General features: G+C 42.5%; 1 protein-coding gene across 12 annotated transcripts in view; it reads left to right on the plus strand.

Annotated features, from left to right (window-relative positions):
* Positions 1-26,212, plus strand: part of OCA2 (OCA2 melanosomal transmembrane protein) — a 345,392-nt gene that overhangs the window by 95,651 nt on the left and 223,529 nt on the right. For all 12 annotated transcript variants that reach the window (XM_054667272.2, XM_016927806.4, XM_016927803.4 and 9 more), the window contains 5 exons: positions 11,583-11,654; positions 12,567-12,632; positions 15,595-15,651; positions 17,065-17,189; positions 18,781-18,919. In XM_054667272.2, coding sequence (XP_054523247.1) covers positions 11,583-11,654; positions 12,567-12,632; positions 15,595-15,651; positions 17,065-17,189; positions 18,781-18,919 — 459 coding nt within the window. The remainder of the gene's footprint in view (positions 1-11,582; positions 11,655-12,566; positions 12,633-15,594; positions 15,652-17,064; positions 17,190-18,780; positions 18,920-26,212) is intronic.

The following is a 26,212-nucleotide window of genomic DNA, read 5'->3' on the forward strand; positions in this document are numbered from 1 at the left end:
TTCATGTTTTGCTACTGTGCAAGCCTAGTTGCCATTTTTCTGGCCTCTTATATCAGCTTTTTTGGTGCCTCCTGCCCAACCTTGAAAGTCTTGCCGTATATTTTAGCATTTTGCTTCTGGAGTGCCCCGCATCTGAACCAATTTCTGTTAGCCTATGTTTGCCGTGTCAGTGACCTACTTGAACATCTTGGTGCACACAGCCCACTCTGTTGTACTTCTGGTGCAGAGTGCCGTGAGCCCGGCAGCTCTCGGCCTCTCCAGGCTCCAGGTCGCCTAGCTGGAATCCGATGGCGGAGCCGATGCTGCAGAGAACCAGGTGCCTCTGTGGCTCCTCTGCAGCTCTGCCCGGCTGGGCATTTGTCAGGGCTGTGCGTGGCCTCCGGGCATCGCTGAGGTGCATGCTGTCCTTCAGCACCACATTCTGGGGCTGCAGCTCCCTGGGGGCAGTGCTGTGAGTTCAGGCAGCTGTCCTGTGGCTTGGGTGCCTTCATCTCTTCCTTCCTGATGTGTTCAAGTCATTTGGAAGTTTCTCTGCAACATTTTTCTTGCACCCTTCCTCCTTGTTCTTTATTTTTTTCCTCCTTCACAGACACACAAGGAAAGAAAAATATGTGTTTTTTGGCAAGTAGTTGGTTATGTTTTAAATGAGAAATGTAGAATTAAATCCAAACCCCTCCCCGACCACACTGCCCCAGTGCCCAGCTCTGGCGGTCAGCTCTTCATCTCCCACACCCTCTTCTCCTTCCACCCCTGACCCCAGAGCTCCCTTTGGCCTCATATAAGTGGGATCATGCAGTATTTGTCTTTCTGTCTCACTTATTTCACTTAGCATTCAGGTTCGTCCATGTTGTCCCAAATTGGCAGGATTTCCTTCCTTTTTAAGGGTGAATAATATTCCATTTGTGTGTGTGTGTGTGTGTGTGTGTGTGTGTGTGTGTGTGTATGTATATGTATATGAAACATGTTTTCTTTATTCATTCATCCATTGTGGACACTTAGGTTGTTTCTGTATCTTGGCTACTGTGAATAAGGTTGCAATGAACATGGCCGCACAGATATCTCCTTGAGATTCTGATTCCATTTCCTTTGGATATAGACCCAGAAGTGGGATTTTTGTCAGTCATATGGTAGATCTATTTTTAAGTTTGGTGAAAGTTCTATATTGCTTTCCATGTGGCTGTACTAATTTGCACCCCCACAGCATACTAGGGTTCCCTTTTCTTCACATCCTACCCAACATTTGTTATCTCTTGTGTTTTTGATAACAGCCATTCTAACAGGTGTTAGGCCATATCTCATTGTGTTTTTGATGTGCATTTCTCTGATGATTAGTGATGCTAAGCACCTTTTCATGTACCTGGGGGCCATTTGCATGTCTTCTTTGGGAAAATGTCTATTATCCTTTGCCCATTTTTTGATCAGGTTATTGATTTTTTTGCTCTTGATTCGTATGAGTTCCTTACATATGTTCAATATTAACCCCTTATTAGGTATATGGTTTGCAAATATTTTCTGAGTCTGTAGGTTGTCTTTTCATTTTGTTGTTTGTTTCCTTTGCTGTGCAGAAGCTTTCTAATTTGATATGGTTCCACTTGTTTATTTTTTGCTTTTGTTACCTGGGCTTTTAGTGTTATATCCAAAAAATCATTGTCAAGACCAGCATCAAGGAGCTTTTCTCCTGTGTTTTCTTTCAGAAGTTTTACAGTTTCAAGTCTTACATGTAAGTCTTTAATCAATTTTAAGTCAATTTCTGTATATGGTGTAGGATAGGGTCCACTTTCATTCTTTTGTATGTGGTTATCCAGCTTCCCAACACCATTTATTGAAGAGACTGTCCTTTCCCCACTGTGTATTCTTGGCATTCTTGTCAAATATTAGTTGACTGTAACATGCATGGGTTTATTTCTGGACTGTTGATTCTTCTGTTCTATTGGTCTATATATCTCTTTGTATGCCAGTCATACTGTTTTGATTGCTATAGATGTGTAATATAGTTTGATATCAGGAAGTGTCACGCCTCCAGCTTTTTCCTTCTTACTCAATGTTGACTTGGCTATGTAGGGTCTTCTGTGGTTCCATATAAATTAGAAATTTTTTTCTATTTCTATGAAAAATGCCATTGGAATTTTGATAGGGATTGCATTGAATCTGTAGATTGCTTTGAGTAGTTATGGACATTTTAGCAATATTAATTCTTCCAAACCATGAACATGGGATATCTTTCCATTTATTTGTATCTTCTTTGATTTCTTCATTCATGTCTTACTGTCCTGAGTGTACAGATCTTTAAACCTCTTTGGTTAAATTTATTCCTATTTTATTCTTTTTGATGCTATTATAGATGGGATTATATTCTTTCTTTTTCGGATAGTACATTGTTAGCATATTGAAGTAAAACTTTTTTTGTATGTGTTCTGATTTTGTATCCTACGAATTTACTGAATTTGTTTATTAGTGTTAGTAGAGTTTTGGTAGAGTCTTTAGGGTTTTCTATATATAAGATCACATCTGTAAACAAATAGAGTTTAACTTCATCCTTTCCAATTTGGACATTTTTAATTTTGTTGTTGTTGTTGTCTAATTGCTCTATCTAGTACTTCTGGTACTACGTTGAATAGAAGTGGTGAGAGTGAGCATCCTTGTCTTGTTCCTGATCTTGGAAGAAAAGCTTTCAGCTTTTCACTATGGAGTATAATGTTAGCTGTGGGCTTGTTATATATGGTCTTTATTACGTTGTGGTACATTTATTCTATACCTTATTTGTTGAGAGCTTTTAATTATGAAAGGATGTTGAATTTTCTCAAATGCCTTTTCTGCATTCATTGAGATGATCCTATGATTTTTATCCTTCATTCTGTTAAGGCAATGTATCACATTTATTGATTTGTGTATGTTGAACCTGTCCTTGGATTTGGGAATAATTCCTACTTAATCATGGTATATGATCCTTGTGATGTGCTGCTGAATTCAGTTTGCTAGTATTTTGTTGAGCATTTTTTCTTATTATACTTTAAGTTTTAGGGTACATGTGCACAATGTGCAGGTTAGTTACATATGTATACATGTGCCATGCTGGTGTGCTGCACCCATTAACTCGTCATTTAGCATTAGGTATATCTCCTAATGCTATCCCTCCCCCCTCTCCCCACCCCACAACAGTCCCCAGAGTGTGATGTTCCCCTTCCTGTGTCCATGTGTTCTCATTGTTCAATTCCCATCTATGAGTGAGAACATGCGGTGTTTGGTTTTTTGTCCTTGCAATAGTTTACTGAGAATGATGATTTCCAATTTCATCCATGTCCCTACAAAGGACATGAACTCATCATTTTTTATGGCTGCATAGTATTCCATGGTGTATATGTGCCACATTTTCTTAATCCAGTCTATCATTGTTGGACATTTGGGTTGGTTCCAAGTCTTTGCTATTGTGAATAGTGCCGCAATAAACATACATGTGCATGTGTCTTTATAGCAGCATGATTTATAGTCCTTTGGGTATATACCCAGTAATGGGATGGCTGGGTCAAATGGTATTTCTAGTTCTAGATCCCTGAGGAATCGCCACACTGACTTCCACAATGGTTGAACTAGTTTACAGTCCCACCAACAGTGTAAAAGTGTTCCTATTTCTCCACATCCTCTCCAGCACCTGTTGTTCCTTGACTTTTTAATGATCGCCATTCTAACTGGTGTGAGATGGTATCTCATTGTGGTTTTGATTTGCATTTCTCTCATGGCCAGTGATGATGAGCATTTTTTCATGTGTCTTTTGGCTGCATAAATGTCTTCTTTTGAGAAGTGTCTGTTCATGTCCTTTGCCCACTTTTTGATGGGGTTGTTTGTTTTTTTCTTGTAAATTTGTTTGAGTTCATTGTAGATTCTGGATATGAGCCCTTTGTCAGATGATTAGGTTGCGAAAATTTTCTCCCATTCTGTAGGTTGCCTGTTCACTCTGATGGTAGTTTCTTTTGCTGTGCAGAAGCTCTTTAGTTTAATTAGATCCCATTTGTCAATTTTGGCTTTTGTTGCCATTGTTTTTGGTGTTTTAGACATGAAGTCCTTGCCCATGCCTATGTCCTGAATGGTATTGCCTAGGTTTTCTTCTAGGGTTTTTATGGTTTTAGGTCTAACGTTTAAGTCAATATAAGCAACTTCAGCAAAGTCTCAGGATACAAAATCAATGTACAAAAATCACAAGCATTCTTATACACCAATAACAGACAAACAGAGAGCCAAATCATGAGTGAACTCCCATTCACAATTGCTTCAAAGAGAATAAAATACTTAGGAATCCAACTTACAAGGGACGTGAAGGACCTCTTCAAGGAGAACTACAAACTACTGCTCAATGAAATAAAAGAGGATACAAACAAATGGAAGAACATTCCATGCTCATGGGTAGGAAGAATCAATATCGTGAAAATGGCCATACTGCCCAAGGTAATTTATAGATTCAATGCCATCCCCATCAAGCTACCAGTGACTTTCTTCACAGAATTGGAAAAAACTACTTTAAAGAGCCCGCATCGCCAAGTCAATCCTAAGCCAAAAGAACAAAGCTGGAGGCATCACGCTACCTGACTTCAAACTATACTATAAGGCTACAGTAAGCAAAACAGCATGGTACTGGTACCAAAACAGAGATATAGATCAATGGAACAGAACAGAGCCCTCAGAAATAACGCTGCATATCTACAACTATCTGATCTTTTACAGACCTGAGAAAAACAAGCAATGGGGAAAGGATTCCCTATTTAATAAGTGGTGCTGGGAAAACTGGCTAGCCATATGTAGAAAGCTGAAACTGGATCGCTTCCTTACGCCTTATACAAAAATTAATTCAAGATGGATTAAAGACTTGTTGAGCATTTTTGCATCTAAGTTCATCAGGGATATTGGCCTGAAATTAATTAATTTTCTCTTTCTTTCTTTCCTCCTTCCTTCCTTTCTTTCCTTTCCTTTCTTTTCTTTTATATCCTTTCCTCTTTTCTTTCTCTCTCCTTCCTTCCTTCCTTTCTTTCTCTTTCTTTCTCTCTCTTTCTCTTTCTTTCTCTTTCTTTCTCTTTCTTTCTTCCTTCCTTCCTTCTTTCTTCCTTCCTTCCTTCCTTCCTTCCTTTCTTCCTTTCTTTCTCTTTCTTTCTTTCTCTCTCTTTCTTCCTTCCTTCCTTCCTTCCTTCTTTCTTTCTTTCTTTCTTTCTTTCTTTCTTTCTCTCTCTCTCTCTTTTTCTTTCTCTCTTTCTCTCTTTTTTTTTGTTGTGTCCTTATCTGGCTTTGGTATGAAGGGTAACACCGGCTTTATAAAACAAGTTTCGAAGTGTTCTCTCTTCATTTTTTGCAAAAGTTTGAAGTTTTACAAAAGTTCCAGTATTGGCATTCTTTAAATGTTTGGTAGAATTTACCTGTGAAGCCATTGGTGAGACTTTCTTTGTTGGAAGGTTTTTGATTAGTGCTTCAATCTTCTTCTTATTGGTCTGTTCAGGTTTTCTATTTTTTCTTGATTCAGTCTTGGTAGGTTGCATGTTTCTAGGAATTTACCAGTTTCTTCTAGGCTATCAGTTTGTAGGCATGTAATCTTATGATATCAGTTGTAATGTCTTCTTTTTCATTTATAATTTTATTTATGTGAGTGCTCTCTTTTTTTTCTTGGTAGGTCTAGATAAAGTTCCATCAATTTTGTTTATCCTTTCAAACCCAACTCTTAGTTTTGCTGATCTCTTCAATTGTCTTTCTAGTCTCTGTTTCATTTCTTTCTGCCAATATTTTTTTCCTTCTGTCAACTTTGGGCTTAGCTGGCTCTTCTATTTCCTTGAGGTATAAAGTTAGGTTGTTTATTTGAGCTCTTTCTTCTTTTTTAAAGTTTTTATTTTTAATTAACAAATAAAAATTGTATATATGTATGGGGCACAATGTGGTTTTCAATTCATTTATACACTGTAGTGTCATCCAATCAGGCTAATGATTTTGAGGTAGGTATTCATCACTATAAACTTCCCTCTTAAAACTGCTTTTGCTGTGTCCCATAAATTTTGGTATGTTGTGTTTCCATTTTTGTCTGTCTCAAGATACTTTCTGATTTCCATTTTATTTCTTTTATGACACATTGGTTGCTCAAGAGTGTGTTGCGGCTGGGTGTGGTGGCTCACACCTGTAATCCCAGCACTTCAGGAGGCTGAGGTGGGCGGATCATGAGGTCAGGAGTTCAAGACCATCCTGGCCAACACAGTGAAACCCCGTCTCTACTGAAAATACAAAAATTAGTCAGGCATGGTGGTGCTTGCCTGTAGTCCCAGTTACTTGGGAGGCTGAGGCAGGAGAATTGCTTGAACCTGGGAGGCAGAGGCTGCAGTGAGCCAAGATTGCACCACTGCACTCCAGCCTGGGTGACAGAGCGAGACTCCATCTCAAAAAAAAAAAAGTGTTGCTTAATTTTTGCATATTTATCAATTTCCCTATTTTCCTTCTGTTATGAATTTCTAGTTTTATACCATTGTGTTCGGAAAATATACTTGATATTATTTACATCTTCTAAAATTTGTTAAGTTCAAGCATGGTGGCTCATGCTTATAATCTTAGTGCTTTAGGAGGTTGAGGCAGGAGGATCACTTGAGACCAGGAGTTCAAGACCAGCTTGGGCAACATAGCAAGACCTCCATCTCTGAAAAAAAAAAAAAATTAGCTGGACATGGTGGTGCACACTTGTAGTCCTAGTTACTCAGGAGGCTGGGGCAAGGGGATTGCTTAAGTCCAGGAGTTCAAGACTGCAGGGAGCTTTGATTGCACCACTGCACTCCAGCCTGGGTGACAGAGCAAGACTCTGTCTCTAAGACAAAATTTTTTTTAAAAGAAATAAAATTTGTTAAGACTTGTTTGTGACCTAATATGTGATATATCCTGAAGACTTTTTTGTGTGTGCTAGAGAAGAATGTCTTTTTCTGCTGTTGGGTGGAAAGTTCGTCTATGTCTGTTAGGTCCACTTGGTGTACAGTGCTGTTCACGTCTGCTGTTTCCTGTCTGGATGTTCTATCCATTGTCTTAAATGGGATATTGAAGTCCCCTATTACATTGCATTGCTGTCAATTTCTCCCTTTATCTCTGTTAATACTGCTGTGCATATTTAGGTGCTCTGGCGTTGGGTGTGTACTTATTTATAACTGTGATAGGTCCCTGTTGAATTGACCATTTTATCAGTGGAAGAGGGTGGGTAATGACCTTCTTTGTTTCTAGAGACAGTTTTTGACTTACAGTCTATTTTGTCTGATATAACTTTAGCTATCCCTGCTGTCTTTTGGTTACCATTTCCATGCAAATGGTAACCAAAAGAAGTTTTGTCTTTCCATCTGCTCGGTATCCCACCTATCTGGAATTTACATGATGACTAGCTGTAAACCTGTGTGACTATGGAGGGGCAGATGCGTGAAGATCAGAGATGCCCTAGATAATTTCCTTGGGGGCTGCCCCCAAACTCTTTCCTTTCTTCTCCCAGGAAGCGATGCTGGCCTTCTGTTTTGCAGGCTCTGTTCATGCATTTTCTGCTTCTCATTTGCTCAGCATGTATTGCTTGCATTGCAGAGCACTGAAGAAACCAAGAGAGGCACGCCATGCTCACAGGAGCTCACAGCTGGACTCTTGCCAAAGAAACTCGTAGGCACAGAGTGTCGGCTTGACCGGAGAGGAGTGCAGTGATAGAACGGTGGCTGGGTCTGTGAGGTGATGCCTGGGAAGCTAGGTGGTGCGTTCTGTGCCTGGGAAGTGGTTTGGGTGTAGGAAGAGGTGTGCTATATTTCCCAGAGCATGGGCAGGAAGAGAACCTTTATACAGTCCTTTAAGGCAGTGGTCCCCAACCTTTTTGGCACCAGGGACTAGTTTCATGGAAGACAATTTTTCCATGGACCGTGGGGTGGGACATCATTTTGGGATGAAACTGTTCCACCTCAGATCATCGGGCATTAGTTAGATTCTCATAAGGAGTGTGCAACCTAGATCCCTCACATGCGCAGTTCACAGTAAGGTTCACGCTCCTATGAGAATCTGATGCTGTCGCTGATCTGACAGGAGGCAGAGCCCAGGCGGTCATGCTCACTTGCCCAGCTCACCTCCCACTGTGCGGCCCTGGTACTAGTCCGTGGCAGGGTTAGGAGGGTTGGGGACCCCTGCTTTAAAGCATCTTTTAAGAATTTTTATTATTTTTACTCTTTAGGTCCATTTCCAGAAATTTTTTTATTCCTGATAGCTGAAAATTCTTTTTCTTAGGCATAGAAATTTAGTAATGTCCATCATTATATCTGAAGTAATGAACTCATCTTCTTCTACAACCATGTAGTTTAAAAAGTTTTATTCCACATCCTAGAGGCCGATCATCAGCGTGCTTTTCCATTTTTTAAATGGGAAGTGATGGTTTCGCCTCCCACGTGGTGTGTGGGGCCCCTTAGCTGGTGGAAGAGGGTGGGTTTCTGAGTGAGGATAGCTGCATCCACATGTCCTAAGCATTCACTGTGGGCCACAGAGATGCTCATGTGTGGATCACTTGCAAGCCGGTGTGTGTGACGAGGGAGGGGAGAAAGGTGTTGATGGTGGCAGTGGGCGGAGCAAACTTAGCGAGGGTGCTAGGGGTGTCAGTGAGACCACGATGAGCCCAGCTGTCCTGAGAGGGCCATGGCTGTCTGCCTTGTCGTTTGCTCATTTGTGTGTTAATCTGCTAGGACTCATGATTTCATGATGTCCACGGACCTCCTCCAGAGCTGAGGGCTCCTTGACGTATGTAGTGCAGTTTTCTGATTTTACAAATGAGCAAACAAGGCCCCACGAGGAGAGAGGAGGTGCTCTGGAGTAAGAAAATGCTGGACTGTATCCTGGGTGCGCGTGTCCTTTGTTTTCCGACACGGGGACAATTATTCAGCTGAGACTGTTTCCTCCTCTGCAAAGTGGATTATCATAGTTCTACTTCATGCAGTTGCTGTGAAAGGTGCAGATGGTGTGTGTAGAGCACTTAATCCAGGGCCAGGTGCACAGTAGGTGCTCAATAAAAATTAGTTATTTTTGCTGCTATCCAATCCTGCTGACCAGTGGCTGGCAGTCATGGCTCTTCACTCTTTTTTGTTTTTTGTTTGAGATGGGGTCTCGCTCTGTTGCCCAGGCTGGAGTGCAGTGGTGCAATCTTGGCTCACTGCAGCCTCTGCCTCCAGGGCTCAAGCAATTCTCCCACCTCAGACTCCCGAGTCACTGGGACTATAGGTGTGTGCCACCACACCTGGCTAATTTTTTTTATTTTTAGTAGAGATGAGGTCTTGTGATGTTGGCCAGGCTGGTCTTGAACACCTGGCCTTAAGCAATCTGCCTGCCTTGGCCTCCCAAAGTGCTGCGATTATAGGTGTGAGCCACTGTGCCAGGCCGGCTCTTTGCTCTTTACTGGAAGTCTCCTTTCCCTCCAGACAAAGTTAGCCCAAAGGTTAAGCCAGAAGAAAGGAACGTGTCATAGAGTGAGGTCGCAGGGCTGGCTTGGAGCAGGCTTCATCCCTATCTGCTCTGTCCCTGCAGTGACTTCCTCCTGTCATCCATGGGCTGTATTTGCATGCTGTCACATCCTGTTCTACTAATGAAGACTTAATTAAATATCAAAAAAGAGACATACCAAAGTGGGAAGTGTCTTCGCCTTGTTCTCTGTAGGGCGGATAGGACAGCCTGGCTCTGGTGCCTGCTCACCATGTCCAGCGGGTGACCCTCCACTCTCAGCGCCATGGCTGTCAAGTTGGGGATGAATGCCTGCCCTGCCTGCTTCCTGGGGCCACCCTTGGCATTGGATAAGGAAGTATCCTTAAAATGGGTCCTAAACTGGCTGGGCACGGTGGCTCACGCCTGTAATCCCAGCAGTTTGGGAGGCGAGGTGGGTGGATCACCTGAGGTCAGGAGTTGGAGACCAGCCTGGCCAACATGGTGAAACCCCGTCTCTACTAAAAATATAAAAACTAGCCAGGTGTGGTGGTGGGTGCCTGTAATTGCAGCTACTTGGGAGGCTGAGGCAAGAGAATTGCTTGAACCCAGGAGATGGAGGTTGCAGTGAGCCAACATGGTGCCACTGCACTCCAGCCTCGGCAACGGAGTGAGACTCCGTCTCAAAAAAAAAAAAGCGTCCTAAACTAAGACTGAAAAGCAGAGAACGAACAGAAGGAATTATTAGAGTTTGGTAGCAAGTTGTTGGATTTTAGGTATTTACATTTAAAACAAACAAAACAACTCTTAAAAAGTGAAACTGTGAAAAGCCAACACCTAGTATCACATTTCCTGAAAATGAACTTTGAATCTAGTACTACACATTATAAATGAAATAATTTTAGTCAGAATTTGCATTTCAGGTAATTACTGGTAAAGGGAGTCAGTTTCTGTGAGATGGAAGCTGTGAAAAAATGGAGTGGAAGTCCCTTTAGGGGATTAAGAAATGAATAATGCATGCTAGCGTTTAATTTTCCGCTTGTTCTTGCCACATTCTTTTTGTATTTTTTTAACAAATTTATTGAGGTATAATTTAAATACCATTAATTTCACCCCTTGGAAATGTACAATTAAATTATTTTTATCAGATTTAGAGTTTTGCCACCATCACAAGTTCTAGAACATTTCATCACCCCATAAGGATCCCTGGGACCCGTTTCCAGTCAACCTTTGTTGCTTTCCCCAGCCTTGGGCAGCCCTGATCTTTCTGTTTCTCTAAATTTACTTTTTCTGGAAAGTTCATATAGATGGACCGACCCCATCTTCTGTGTCTGGCTTCTTTCCCCAGCATCACTTCTAAGCATTCATCCGTGCACGAGCTGTGCCGCATTTTCTTTATCCCTCCACCACGGATGGACATTTGGAAAGTTTCCAGTTTTCGCCTCCTTTGTATAATGTTGTTATGAGCATCAGTGCTTTGTGTGGACATGTGTTTTCATTTCTTTTGGGTGGATTCCTAGTAGAATTGCTGGGTCATATGGTAAATTTATGTTTAACTTCGTAAGAAACTGCCAAACTGCTTTCCACAGTGGCTAGCCCATTTTACATTCCCACTAGCAATGTATGAGGGCTCCAATTCTCCACATCTTGGCCTTTTCTCATATTTTGTCTTAGAAATTCCACTTCCATTTGAATTATAATCAAATAGAAAAGATGCTTTTGTGATAACACAGACATCTCAATTAGATGAAGTGTTGGACTGTGTACCTTTGGTTTAACAGCAGCCTAGTAATTGGGAGGAATTGATTTATGTTGCTGAACAAATGGGCCAGTTGCCAAGGGAGCATATGGCAAATAATTAATGACAGTTTGCTATGGCCTTTCTCATAGAACATACTCCATCTGGCCTTCCGCTGCTTTATCAGGGTCATCTAATTATTTAGGAAATGCAAGCAGCTTCCCTTAGATGGCACGTTGGTGGTAGCTGTATGTATCTGTGGGGTGTCCAGGCCTGAAACATCAAGACCCATGACTTATCATTTGAATAGATGTGGTACACAGTGGCAGATATAGACCCCCTCATGTCCACACAGGCTTTCGTGTGTGCTAACTCCCTCGCGCACTGGAACGCGGTAATTTCCTGTGCTTCTTTCCAGATCGTGCACAGAACTCTGGCGGCCATGCTGGGTTCCCTTGCAGCACTGGCAGCACTGGCTGTGATTGGCGATGTAAGTTGTCACAGTCCCAATCCCTGGCTTACCACTCAGTGGAATGTCAGCTCAAAGATGTTCCAGGATTCAGGCTTTCGCTGTTTTTTTCACTATTTTATATGCCACGTCCATGTTTTTGCCCAAGAACCATGCTAGAGGTATGAACTAACAAGCTACAGCATTGAAGAGTATTTTTCATTAGGTTTTGTCACACACTCACATCCCAGTGGTGTGATTCCTCATCGTGGTGGAGGAAAGGCTCCTCATGGGCATGTTTGCCTAGGGCTGTGGAGCTGGGTTGTGATGGGGCTGGATCTGGGTGTTGGAACTAGAGGGGACCGTCCTAGCTGGTGCAGAAAGGTGGGGGGAGTCAGTTGGGCCAGGGTCTGTCCTGAAGAGATCAGGAGGCCCCTGGAGAGGCGTGTTTGGGGATGAGGGTGTCCTGTTTGGGTCTGAGCAGGGCCTCTCTGGCAGGGACATGGGAAACAAATGTAGGGAAACAACAGAGACCAGTGGCCACTGGGGATGAATGCCCAGAGTTGTCTGAGAGGCAGTGCTGGAACCCAGCTGAGAGTGGGACAGCTGCCATGCCAGTTCCTGTCATCTGGTCTCAGGCACGGCACTGCAGAGAGCACATACAGACTCCACTCGGAATGTAACCAGGGGCCAGTCCCGCCATGTGGGAGCTGCCAGAGGCAGGGGCTAGAAAAAACTTTATTACTAAATGCATAGATTTGACATTATAGATGCCCTGGGTCAAGACTGTTTTTCAGCAGTGATATAATCCAACTTCAAAGGCAAGTGGATGGTGAGATTTCCAACCCTGGCCCGCCCACTGAGTGGGTCTGCAGCAGGGGGCAGTGCTTCATTAGGCTCATCACTGGGATGGCGGTGCATGGATTAACTGGCAAATTTGTGCTTTGATTGCAGAGACCCAGCCTGACCCATGTGGTGGAGTGGATTGATTTTGAGACGCTGGCCCTGCTGTTTGGCATGGTAATTACAGCCCTCCCCGTGGGACTGGGCTCCACGCCTGCGGTAACCGGGCCTTCTCTGGCGTCCACCGCTGAGGGTCCTTCATTATGTTAAAGACACAGTGCCTGGGGCTTGACTGAGAAGTGTTAGTGCAGGTCTCATGAATCTCCTGAGGAGGAATGGAATGGGGCTATGGTTCGTGAGCGGGAGAATTCCAGCCCAAGGCATGTCTGACGATGAAGTCATATTGCCATTTAGAAAAGCTAGCAATTCTTTTGAGTTATTTCCGTTAAAATAAAAAAATGGACTATCCCAAATAAATAAACCATGTAGGAGTTTCAGTGGGAGAGAGAGTACCTTTCATTATGTGAATAAAGGAAGGTGTCACTCCTAAGTATTAGTGGGGTGTTTACTAATTGATCATAGTGCCCAGTGGCCACTCTGCTGTGAGGAATGCCACCAAGTCCACCTGCAGGATCTCGAAGTGCCCAAGCGGGCTAGTGTGGGACTCACTAGTGTGAGTCCTAACCCAGCTTAACTAGAACCAGTGGAGCCTGGGCAGCAGGGGCGGCCCACGTGTTCCTGAGCAGACCCCAAACAGTCCAGTGGTCTGCAGGAGGGCTCTTCCTCTCTGGGCTAGAAGACTTGCTCTGTGTACAGCTGGGCACGATAGATCCTCATTTTCCTTGCCAACATTTCATCCCTCCCAAGGCTGGCTGACATAACGGAGGGCCCAGCTATGTGACCTGATGGAAACCGTGCCGCCATCCGCTGTGGGTGGTGCGCAGGGAGGCAGGCCAGTGCTCTAACCCTGGCTTCACAGAGTAACTAATACTTGTGTCGGGCCTGAGATGTATACAGGGTTTGGGCATCTGGATAGAAGAGAGGAAGTGTACCAGATATCCCTGAGATACGCCTTTTTAAAAAAAGGAATGCTATATTAGTTTGCTAGGACTATGTAACAAAGTACCACAGACCGTGTGGCTTAAATAATATAAATGTATTTTCTCACAGCTCTGGAGGCTGGAAGTCCGAGATCACGGTGTGGGCAGGCATGGTTTCTCCTGAGCCTCCCTCCTGGGCTTGTAGATGGCACCTTCTCCCGGCGTTTTCACTTTGTCTTCCCCGTGTGTTTCTGATTCCTGAGACCCTCATTCTGTAAGGACATCAGTCACACTGAATGAGGGCTCACCCTAACAACCTCATTTTAATTTAATTACCTCCTTCAACGCCCTCACTCCAAATACAGTCTCACATTCCCAGGTACTAGGGGCTAGGAGGTGAACATATGAATTCTGGGGGACACAGTCAGCCTATAAAAATGGCTTCAGCACGTTTTTCTCGGTGGAATTCAGTTCAGCGAGCACTGGCAGGTTCTGCGATTCTGGAACTGCAGGGTACAGGGTCGTTACAACCAGGTCCCTGCCTTTTCTCCCCCATTTCCTGGCAGCCAACCACCCATGGGACCATTTACCCCCATCCCTGAGTTCTAGTCTCCCAGGGTGGTTCTGTCAGCAAATGTGTAAAACACCACATGGGTCTCCACACGCCTGTCTCCTCATGCGTATTCACGTGAAGCTACATTGGTGTGCAAAGCCCCACGCTCCACTGTCAGCTCTCAGTGGCCTTTTGGGTGAGGATGAACATTGATGGTCACTCTGGACATGGTGGATATTTACACTGGGTCTAAATTGACTGGGGACATTTTTGTTTTCTATAGTTTATTTGAGAGACAATAGTGTCTGTTGGGACTCCTGTTTACTGAGTATTGTAATTTGAATAATTATATTGCATTTTCACAACCTGACAAAGTATAGAACATTCACAGGTAAGGTGAGAAAACTGAAGGACAGAAAGGTTAATTCATATTTTTGTTCAAGTTCGGACTTTTCTTTTTTTGAGACAGAGTCTCGCTCTGTCGCCCAGGCTGGAGTGCAGTGGCGTGATCTTGGCTCACTGCAAGCTCGCTGTCCTGGGTTCATGCCATTCTCCTGCCTCAGCCTCCTGAGTAGCTGGGACTACAGGTAGCCTGCCACCCCACCCAGCTAATTTTTTGTATTTTTGTTTTTTTAGTAGAGATGGGGTTTCACCATGTTAGCCAGGAGGGTCTCAATCTCCTGATCTCATGATCCGCCCGCCTTGGCCTCCCAAAGTGCTGGGATTACAGGCATGAGCCACCGCACCCAGCCTCAAGTTCAGACTATTTTTAAGTGGCAGAATCAGGATCTGAACTTGCATCTTCTCATTCCAAGTTCAACACATGGTGACTGCCATCAAAGAGGTGAAGCAGAGGAACTTCCAGAACATTCACTAGTTGAGATGTCTGGTTGATAAAATTCGGAATAACTGGGACATGACTTTTTATTAGGATCCAGGATGGCTGTTTCTGTTTTCACTAACTCATCATCCTCACTGGAAAGAAACAGGTGATAGGCATTCTGGGTTCACCTGGAACCCAGGGAGCAATCATTTCAATAAAACTCTCAAATCGGTGACAAAAATCAGTTTAATTATTTTAGAAAACAAAATTGAACCCAATTTTAGCATCATAGAATGTTTAAGTGTTGCTTGTGTGGACACGTAGGTGCAGAAGGCCACATGCTGGCTCCCGCCCGGCTTCTAGCTCTGTGGCTGTGAGCAAGCCACCTCGCACTCTGATCCCATTTTCTAGTCTATAAAACAGAGGGTGAAAATAACACCTGATTTTTTTGTGTGTGAGGATCAGATGGGATGGTAATGTGCCTTGAGGACAAATCCCTGGACACACATATAGGCACAAAACTGCTAGCAAGAGGCTCCATTCAAGGAGTGAGTGAGTGTGCTATTCCAGGAAGCGATGGTCTTTCTGCATCTCAGAGTGAGGAGCTTGGTGATGTGGTGGCTTTCAGAGGCCAGAGCTCAAATGTGTAAGGGATCATGCTGATGTCGTTTTAATATGGTGTACTGCTAAAAGATTATCCTTGTCTTCTTCTTTTCCCCATAGATGATCTTAGTAGCCATATTTTCAGAAACGGGATTTTTCGATTATTGTGCTGTAAAGGTAGGTATGATGTTGCATTTAATAATTCTATCCTGATTAATTTATATATGTATTTTTCTGACATTATATATTTAGGAAACAAACATTTAAAACAAACATTGAAAAATTCCATCCTTCTTTTAAAGGTTGCTTCTGCAGGGCAGAGTATACTTGCTATGTTAAGTTGTATGGCTCTGAGCGGCACTTTCAGCTGCTCAGTAAATAAATGAAGAAGGAGGTCAAGGAAAAGCGTACTCAGGTTGAATGGTTGTGTATTTAAATTGTCTGGTGAGAGCTACACATCAAAAATTTTTTGCATATTAGAGTATCCCAATATTTCAAGCCATTAGCTTCTGATTACTTTGCTTTTTGGTGAAGTAATTTCCATGATTACTTCCTAAATATTGAATATATACACATTTATGTTTTTAACTGGAACCCTGGGGAGCTTCACCAGCCAGCTCTGGCCTCCAGGATTTGTACCTGTCCTGTCATTCAGGGTTGGCAAGAGGAGAGCTCAACATGTACCATGCCCTGCTAATGCAGTCTAGTGCTGTGCTTGAATATATATTATTTTTGAAACTGAAAAGGTCTTTTTAAAAATTACTCAACAGGCTGGGCGCAGTGGCTCACGCCTGTAATCCTAGTACTTTGGGAGCCCAAGGTGGGCAGATCACGAGGTCAAGAGGTTGAGGACATCCTGGTGAACATGGTGAAACCTCATCTCTACTAAAAATACAAAAATTAGCTGGGCGTGGTAGCACACGCCTGTAATCCCAGCTACTTGGGAGGCTGAGGCGAGAGAATTGCTTGAACCCCAGGCGTGGAGGTTGCAGTGAGCCGAGATCACACCACCAAACTCCAGCCTGGGTGGCAGAGTGAGACTCTGTCTCAAAAAAAAAAAAAAAAAAAAAAAAAAAAAAAAAATTACTCAACAAAGCCCTTTGCAAACTCTGAATGATGGAACTGTGCTGTGATTTTTGTCATCTTTGTGCCCCACCTTATACATGCCAGGTAGATATTTGGTCTATTACTCCTTACTATTAAAAGTATCCCTTAGTTCCCCAGAGATCAGCAGACACTAGGCTCACATGGATCCCAAATGTCAAAGCCCAGGTTGTCTAACCAGAATACCGATGGCATTACGGGGACTGAGGGTCATCACCTTGTGACAAATTAACCATCACAGGGGCTCTGTGAAGGAAGAGGTTCAGAGGGGTGACAGTGCTGGCTAGGGAGGATTTAGAATGTCTAGGAACTTCGATGGCCAGCACTGTCTCATCTCGGCCCCCCTAGGACTCCGTGGGTCTACGTCTTAACCCATGGGGTAATGTTAGTTTGGCTCCCAGTTCTTAAAGTCACTAATGAAAGGCTGCCTCTGTTCTACGAGCCTGCTGACTCTGGCTTGTACTCTGTGTGTGTGTGTGTGGCCAGGCATACCGGCTCTCCCGGGGACGGGTGTGGGCCATGATCATCATGCTCTGTCTCATCGCGGCCGTCCTCTCTGCCTTCTTGGACAACGTCACCACCATGCTCCTCTTCACGCCTGTGACCATAAGGTACGCAAAGCACCTCTGCCGTGGGGGTTGCGGCCAGGTTCTGGCAGGCAGGGGCTCTGCCTGCACTGCCTGGCTCCAGGTTCCATTCTCAGGTGCATGAAAAGGTGGGTGGTTGAGCCCACAGCTCACTGCATTCCAGTCCAGCTCGTGTCTGCTTTGTGTGACTGCAGTACATGCTACAAGCAGTGGGGCCTCAGAAGCTGGTGGCAGAAATGCCTGCAGGAGGTGGAAGACATAGGCCTTCCTTTCCTGGAGATTGTGGTCTCATGGGGAGACATGTGGACAAGAATGGCTCACCCCTGGTGAAACCCCGTCTCTACTAAAAATACAGAAATTAGCCAGGCGTGGTGGCACGTGCCTGTAATCCCAGCTACTGGGGAGGCTGAGGCAGGAGAATCCCTTGAACCCAGGAGGCGGAGGTTGCAGTGAGCTGAGATTGCGCCACCACACTCCCGCCTGGGCGACAGAGCGAGACTCCGTCTCAAAAAACAAACAAACAAACAAAAAACGGCTCACCCCAGACCACCAGGTGCCCAGGTGCCAGGAGTCCCTGTCCATGTTCTTCTCCATCACCATCTGCTGAGGTGGTGGGAGGCCTCTGAGTGAGACCCAAGGCCGGGTCCTGTGTGGGAGTGGGCTGTGTGGATGAGCAGGTGTGGGGGATGCTGTGATGTGCCTTCTACACTTTCTTTAGAGCAATGTTTCCCAACTGTGTGCATACTGGGTCCCCTGGGGAGCTGTAGAGCACCACTGCCCGGGCCCACTCCCAGGCACTGGTCTGCGCTGGCCAAGTCGTAGGACTCCCAGATTCCAGCACAAATCTAGTGTGAGGCCATGGTGGAGCTCCACAGCTGTAGAATGTGGCTTGACAGATCTGTAGGGTGAATACAGTTAGCACGAATTGATTGTACACTCCAAGATAGCTAGAAGAGAATAACTGGAATGCTCCCAGGGTAAAGAACAGATTGATATTTAAGGGGATGGTTATCCTAGTTACCTGGTTTGATTATGTGAATTATTACATTATCATATGCACCCTGAAAATGTATGTATGTATGTGTATATCTAGTATGTATTATAGCAATACAGAGTAAATAAATAGAAAATACATAGATGAATAAAACAAAGGGAGGGGGTGAGAAGAGAGCCTAGGGCCTTGGTGTCCAGGAAGGGGGAGGTGGGAAAGGGGCTGAGTCAGCAGGCCCTGTGTGAGCCATCCGCACTGCCTCCACACTGACCCCCACAGCACCGGCTTGCCTGTGGAGGGCCTGCCCTGCCCTGGGGGCCAGTGCTCCCTCCAGACCTGGGAGCATTGGGGAAAGGGTACCTGACCACACTGAGGGTTTGGTGGCTGGAGGCTCACTCTGGAAAGGAATGTAACTCTCGGAGTGAGCTGTGGCCTGCGGGAGTTGTTGCAGTTGTTCATTCCTCCCAGCACTGCCTTCCCCACAGGGGGGTGTGTGTGTGTGTGTGTGTGTGCGTGCGCGCGCCTCCCTTATACGAGCAAGCGCCTTAAAAATCTCTGGGTTGCATGTGGGCCTTTCACGATGTGTATAGTGGGACTACTTTCATTTTCCTCCATTTGTGACAGGTTGTGTGAGGTGCTCAACCTTGATCCAAGACAAGTCCTGATTGCAGAAGTGATCTTCACAAACATTGGAGGAGCTGCCACTGCCATCGGGGACCCTCCAAATGTCATTATTGTTTCCAACCAAGAGCTGAGGAAGATGGTACGTACCAGCATGCTAGGGTTGCTTCCAGTAAACGCACACCTCCACTTACTTAGCGCTCTACCCCACATGGACGCCTTTGTTAGAAATCAAGATCATCACGCCACCTCTTCACAGTAAGTGCTACTGGGCATCTCAAGACTGGGATGTTAGGTGACTGGTCCTTCAATCCTAGAGTTAACTGGCTTGAATTGACTTCATACTCATTCTGATCAGTTTTTAAAGAAATGACTGGATAGCATGATGTAGTTAGTCATAGTATGTTATATTAATTGTATTAATAGGAACTGAGGTTTCTTCCAACTTACATTAAAAACAAAATGACCTGTTCCCTCTCACTGGAGATATGGGATTCCCAAACTGTGGTGGATTAGTTTACTGATGAAGGACTTAAAATTTATTTTTTAAGGGTCAGAAATGAATGTCTTTAGAAATTCTTTGAAAGCCCCATATAAATATTAGGGTATAATTTCTTTGTATACTGTAATAAAGACAAAGTATTAGAAAGTGCAAGGTATTCTACATATCTTCAAGGTGAAAATTGAACTATATAGTTAATTTTTATTCTGTACTCTTTGATCATTAGAATTTTCTCAATCTTCCTCCTCTGAGGCATCAGTGAAAATGCTTCCACATTGGTGTTATTTCTTATAGATGATGTGTTTGTGTGTGTGTGCGCCTGAAGGGTGTCAGTGTGTTTGTATTTGAACACTGTGTTCCATAAAAATATTTAAACATTTGAGAATCCATGGCTCCAGGGTGTTAATGGCCGCTTCATGGAAGCAGCGCGCTCCAGAGGTTCTGAGTATGGCTCTGCATTCCCTAGCTGCCGTGGGAAACTGCTTGGCAACACTTCACCAACTTTGCCATGTGAGCTGAGGTGTGCAGCCATGGTCATGCCACCCTGGAGCATGTCAGCTGGTAACAGACCCTGCAGTTTATGCTAGGGGCACCTGTTAACCAGGATGGAGCTCATGATCATGGAATAGAAGTATTTTTAGAAAAAAATTGTATTGTTAGTTTCATTCCATAAAAAAGTAATACTTTTTTTGGTAGAAAACAGAAGTCTCACAGACATGCACATGCACACACAATAAAAATTCATAATTCCACAAACCAGAGGTAAATTCTTTTAATATTTTGGTGCAAATAGCATCCTAGAGTGTTTGTATGTGGATATAGATGAGTACAAAAGACAGCACAGCTTCTGCTTCTGGCCAACATGGAGTAACAGGGCCTGGATTTACTCTCTTGCCTGGGATAGTCAAACAAAACAAACAAAAATAAACCAAAACCAGACAAAACACATGGAACAATGGTAACCAAGTCACTGGACACCAGGCACAAAGGGACAGTGATCCCTGTGAGACGGGAAACAAATGCGGTGAGCTCTATGACTGCTCCAGCTCACTACCTCAAGAGAGCTTCCAGAGTGCAGTGCAGGGAGGGACGACCCTGGCCGAGCCCACGAGACCCCCTGAGTTGAGAGGATGAAGCTGAAAGTCTGGGGAGACCAGGGCAGCGAGAGTCCAGAGAGGACACAGCTGAACCACAGAGATCCTCAGAGGGTCCCTTTGGAGTGTTCAGCAGAGTGTTCAGATCAGTGCATTCATGCGAGGAGACTACATGAGACCCGGGGAGAACAACCCAGAAAGATGAGAGGGCGAGTGCTTGACGCACACGACAGGAATAGTAATGATATCTGTTCTGCCAGGCAGACTGGAACCTCTTAATTTATGGAGCACTGGGTAGAGTACTCACAAGCGTCTTGCCTCAGTTATGAGGGGTAATTAACTATAAACTGAACACTGCTTTGCTTCCACCTAAGAAATCTTGAAACTAAGACCCCAAAGAATCAAACTGTTTCTAAGTATTTTAACTGCATCCTAGAACAAACGTCAAGAATATTTAGAGTGATACAAAAATATTCAACAACACACAGGGTAAAATTTGCAATGTCTGGCAACCAATCACTGATTATCAGGCATGTAAAGAAGCAAGAAAATATAACCTATGACAGCGATGACACAAACCATTTGAAACTAACGTAGAACAGGCACAGGTGTTAGAATTAGCAGACTAAGACATTAAAAGTGTTATTATAATGGTGTTACAGATATTCACCAAGTAGCAACATTAAAGATATTAAAAAAGCCCCACATCAAACATCTAGACATGAACATTACAATGTCTGAGATAGAAATACACTTGCTGGGATTAGTGGCATATTAGATATTACATAAGGAAAGATTAATGAAGACATAGATCCAAAATGAAATGGAGTAAAAAGATAATAACAAGGACTGAAAAGCATTAGTGAGCTATGGGAAAATTTCAAGTGGCCTAACATATGCAATTCTCATCTCTGAAGGAGAGAGGGGAATGGAAAAAGGCATCTGAAAAATGGTCCTAAATTCCAAATTTTATGAATGGTATAAACCCACAGAATCAAGAAATTCAATGAAGCCAGAGCCCAAGAAACACGTAGAATACTACAGTAAGGCACATCATAATCAAATTATTTGAAAGCAAGATGAAGATAAAATCTTAGTTTCCAAAGAAAAAGACATGTTACAGGCGAGGAAACAGAGATAAAGACGAAAATATATTTCTCTTTAGAGATAATGCACGTGTGAAGGCAACGGAGCAATACCTTTAAATACTGAAAGAAAACACCTGTGATCTCAGAATACTACACCCGGTGAAAATCTCTTTTTCTTATGTACAAAAAACAGACTTTTTCTCATATAGAAAAGCTAAAAAGAATGCATCAGCAGCAGACCCACATGGTAAGACATACTAAAGGAAGTCCTTAAGGCAGAAGGAAAATAACACCAAATGGAAACATGGATCTTCACAAAGTCATGAAGAATACTGAAGGAAAATAACACCAAATGGAAACATGGATCTTCACAAAGTCATGAAGAATACTGAAAAGGGTAACTACATGGGTAAATTCACATAATTTAAAAAATTACTGGCCGTGCGCGGTGGCTCACGCCTGTAATCCCAGCACTTTGGGAGGCTGAGGCGGTCGGATCATGAGGTCAGGAGATCAGGACCATCCTGGTTAACAAGGTGAAACCCCGTCTCTACTAAAAATACAAAAACTTAGCCAGGCGTGGTATTGGGTGCCTGTAGTCCCAGCTACTCTGGAGGCTGAGGCAGGAGAATGGCGTGAACCCATGAGGCGGAGCTTGCAGTGAGCCGAGATCGTGCCACTGCACTCCATCCAGCCTGGGCAACAGAGCGAGACTCTGTCTCAAAAAACAAAAAAAAATTAAGCCACTTTGAGATAATTGTTTAAAGAAAACAGTAATGTAACATGTAAGTAGAATTGATGACAACAATAAAATAAAGCCTGGAAGGGAAGAAATTAAAGTATATTAATGTGTCAGGTGCGGTGGCTCACGCCTGTAATCCCAGCACTTTGGGAGGCTGAGGCGGGTGGATCATGAGGTGTGGAGATTGAGACCATCCTGGCTAACACGGTTAAAACCCATCTCTACTAGAAATACAAAAAAAAAAAAAACACTAGCTGGGCATGGTGGCACGTGCTTGTAGTCCCAGCTACTCAGGAGGCTGAGGCAGAAGAATTGCTTGAACCCAGGAGGCGGAGGTTGCAGTGAGCCAAGACTGTGCCACTGCACTCCAGCCTGGGTGAAAGAGTGAGACTCTGTCTCAAAAAAAAAAAAAAAAGTATATTAATGTAAGATTTTTTATAGTATATGTAAACTAATATAATTTGAAGGTAGTCCGTGAAAGTTAAAAATGTATATGATAAACTCTAAAGCAACCACTAAAAGGAAAAACAAAGAGTAACAGCTAATGCCAACAAAGAATATAAGTGGAATCATAAATAGTATTTATTTAATGGAATGGAATTTAGAAAAAAGGCAAAAGGAAGCAAAGAAATGGTGGAACAAATATAAAACAAATTGCAAGAGTTAAACCTAACTATATTTAATAATTACATAACATATAAATAGTTTAAATATCCCAATTAAAAAGCAGGGATTGTCAGATCAAACAAACAAGCCCCATCCAACTATAGATGCTCCTCAGCTAACTTTGGGATTACATCCAGATAAACTTATTGTAAGTTAAAAATATCATAAGCCAAAATGTGTTTAATATACCTAACCTACTGAACATCATAGCTTAGCCTAAGCCCACCTTAAATGTGCTCAGAACACTTACATTAGCATATAGTTGGGCAAAATCTAACACAAAGTCTACTTTATAATAAAGTGCTGGATAGCTCATGTAACTTATTGAATATTGTACATTACATCAAAGTTGAGATGCTTTTGCACCATTGTGAAATTGAAAAATTGTAAATGGAACCAAATTAAGCCAGGGAACATCAGCATTATGCTGCTTACAAGACACAAGTTTAAAATATAAAGATACAAGGCCAGGCGTGGTGGCTCATGCCTGTAATCCCAGCACTTTGGGAGGCCGAGGCTGGTGGATCACCTAAGATCAAGAGTTCAAGACCATCCTGGCTAACATGGTGAAACCCCGTCTCTACTAAAAGTACAAAATATTAGCCGGGCATGGTGGCAGGCACGTGGAATCCTAGCTACTTGGGAGACTGAGGCAGGAGAATCGCTTGAACCCGGAAGATGGAGGTTGCAGTGAGACAAGATCACCCCATTGCACTCCAGCCTGGGTGACGAGTGAAACTCCGTCTCAGGAAAAAAAAAAATGTCTCTCTCTCTCTCTATATATACACACACATATATACATATAGACACAAGTTAAAAGTAAAGGAATGGCAAAAGATTCATCAGAACAAAGTGGCTATATTAATATCTGACAAAGTAGACTGCAGAGCAAAGAATATTTCTAGGATTAAAGAACATTTCATCATAATAAAGGGGTAAATTCATATAGTGAACATAAAAATTACATTTATACAACCAATGACAGAGCTTTAAAATATGTGAAACTTGGTAGTACTGCAGGAGGAATAGATAAATCCTTAATTATAGTTGGAAAGTTCAGTACAATTCTCACAATAATTGAAAGAACAAGTGGAGAGAAAATCTACAAGGATATAGAAAACTTCATTATTGTTAACTAACATGACCTAGTTGATACTTATAGAAAACGCCACTCAATATCAGAAGAATGTATATGTTTTTCCAACTGCACTTGAAACATTAACCGAAATAGATTCTAGGCCATAAGACAGATCTCAATAAACTTAAAAAGATTCAAGTAATATAAAATATTTTCTGTGACCACAGTTGAATTAAATTAGAAATTAATAACAAGGATATGTGGAAAATCCTCAAATATCTGGAAACTAAATAACACACATTTCAGTAATCCAAGGGTCAAAGAAGAAAGTGAGATTGAAATTAGAAAGTATTTTTGTACTCATCAGCTTGGAATGCCATAACCAAATACCATAGACGGGCAGCTTAAATAACAGCAATTTATTCCTCACAGTCGGGAGGCTAGAAAGTTCAAGATCCAGTGGATCTCATTCCCTGGTGAGGGCTGTCTTCCAGGCTTGCAGATGGCCGCTCTCTCACTGTGTCCTCATGTGGCAGGGAGGCGGGGAGAAGAGGCAGAGATGAAGCTCTCTGGTGTCTCTTCTTATACAGGCATTAATCCCAGTGTAAGGGCTCCACCCTCACGACCTCATCTAAGCCCTATCACCTCCAAAAGACTCCATCTCCTAATACCACCCCATTGAGGGGGCGAGGTAGGGCTTTGGCCACAGTACTTTCGGGGAAACACAATTCAGTCCCAAGCAATTTTGTGTTGAATTATAGTGAAAACAGAACATATCAAAATTTGTGGGATTCCTCTATAGCAGAAGTCAGTAGACTTCTTAAAAGGCCATATATAGTTAATTTTATAGACGTGTGGGCTGTATGGTCTCCATTGCAATTACTCAGCTGCACCACTATATAGCAAGAAAGCAGCCATAGACAACACATAAATGAATGGATATGGCTATATTCCAGCTCCACGTGTGCTAGTCCCTACTCTAAAGCAGTATTTAGAAGGAAATTTATAACACTAAACACCTGTATTTGGAAAGATGTGTCTCAAATCCATAACCTCAGCTTTATCCTATGGAATCAGAAAGAGAAATTAAACTAAAAGTAAGCAGAAGAAAAAAATATGTACAGACTAGAAAAATAGGGAACATCAACGAAAGCAAAAGCTGGTTCTTTGACAAGATCAATAATATTGATAAACATCTCGCCAAGCTGATGAGGAAAATGAGACAGAAGATTCAAGTTACTAATATCAAGAATAAGAGTTGTTATATTACAACAGAGCATACAGACATTAATACTATTCTTAGAGAAGATCATGGACAACTCTATGTAAACTATCTGACAACTTAGATAAAATAAACAATTTTTTGGAAACACACACTCTTTAAAACTTCACTCAAGAAGAAGTAGGTAACCTGAGTAGCCCTGTATCTATAGAAAGAATCAAATATGTAGTTAAAAACCTTCCCACAAAGAACAAAACAAACATAAACAAACAACTCAGGCTAAGATAGCTTCTTTGGTGAATTCTCCCAAATAGTTAAGGAAAAAATAATGTTATAATACCAATTCTATACAAAGCTTTACAGTAAATTGAAGAGGTGAGAATATTTCCCAATTAATTCTATGAGGCCTTGATATGTGAACTAGACAAAACCAGTATGAGAAAAGGCAACTATAGATAAATATTTCTTGTGAACATAGATTTAATATTTAAAAAATTAGTAAATCCAATTTAACAATATATAAATAGGTAATACATCTTAACCAAGTAGAATTTATCCAGGAATGGAAGATTCTTATATTTGAAATATTAATCAATGTAATTTACTATACTAACAAACTAAATGAGAAAACCATATGATCATCTCAATAGATGCAGAAAAAACATTTGGCAAAATCCAATATCTATTACTGATAAAATCTCTCAAGAAACTAAGGATAAAAGAGAAATTCATCAACCCAATAAAGAACATCTGAGAATCTATAGCTAGCATCATACTTCATTGAGAATAACTGAATGATTTCCCTCTAACATCAGAAACAAGACAAGGATGTCTGTTCTCACTATTTTTATTCAACATTTTATTGGAGGCTGTATGTAGCTCATGTGATAATGCAAGAAAAGAAATAACAAAGCATCAATATTGGTAAGGAAGAATTAAAAGTCTTTATTTGTGGATGACACAATCGTCCATGTAGAAGATTTGGTGCAGTCCACAAAAGAGCTCCTACAAATAAATTTGACAAGGTTGCAGGATATGGAGTC

Source organism: Pan troglodytes, chromosome 16, assembly GCF_028858775.2.
Source record: "Pan troglodytes isolate AG18354 chromosome 16, NHGRI_mPanTro3-v2.0_pri, whole genome shotgun sequence".
NCBI lineage: Eukaryota > Metazoa > Chordata > Mammalia > Primates > Hominidae > Pan > Pan troglodytes.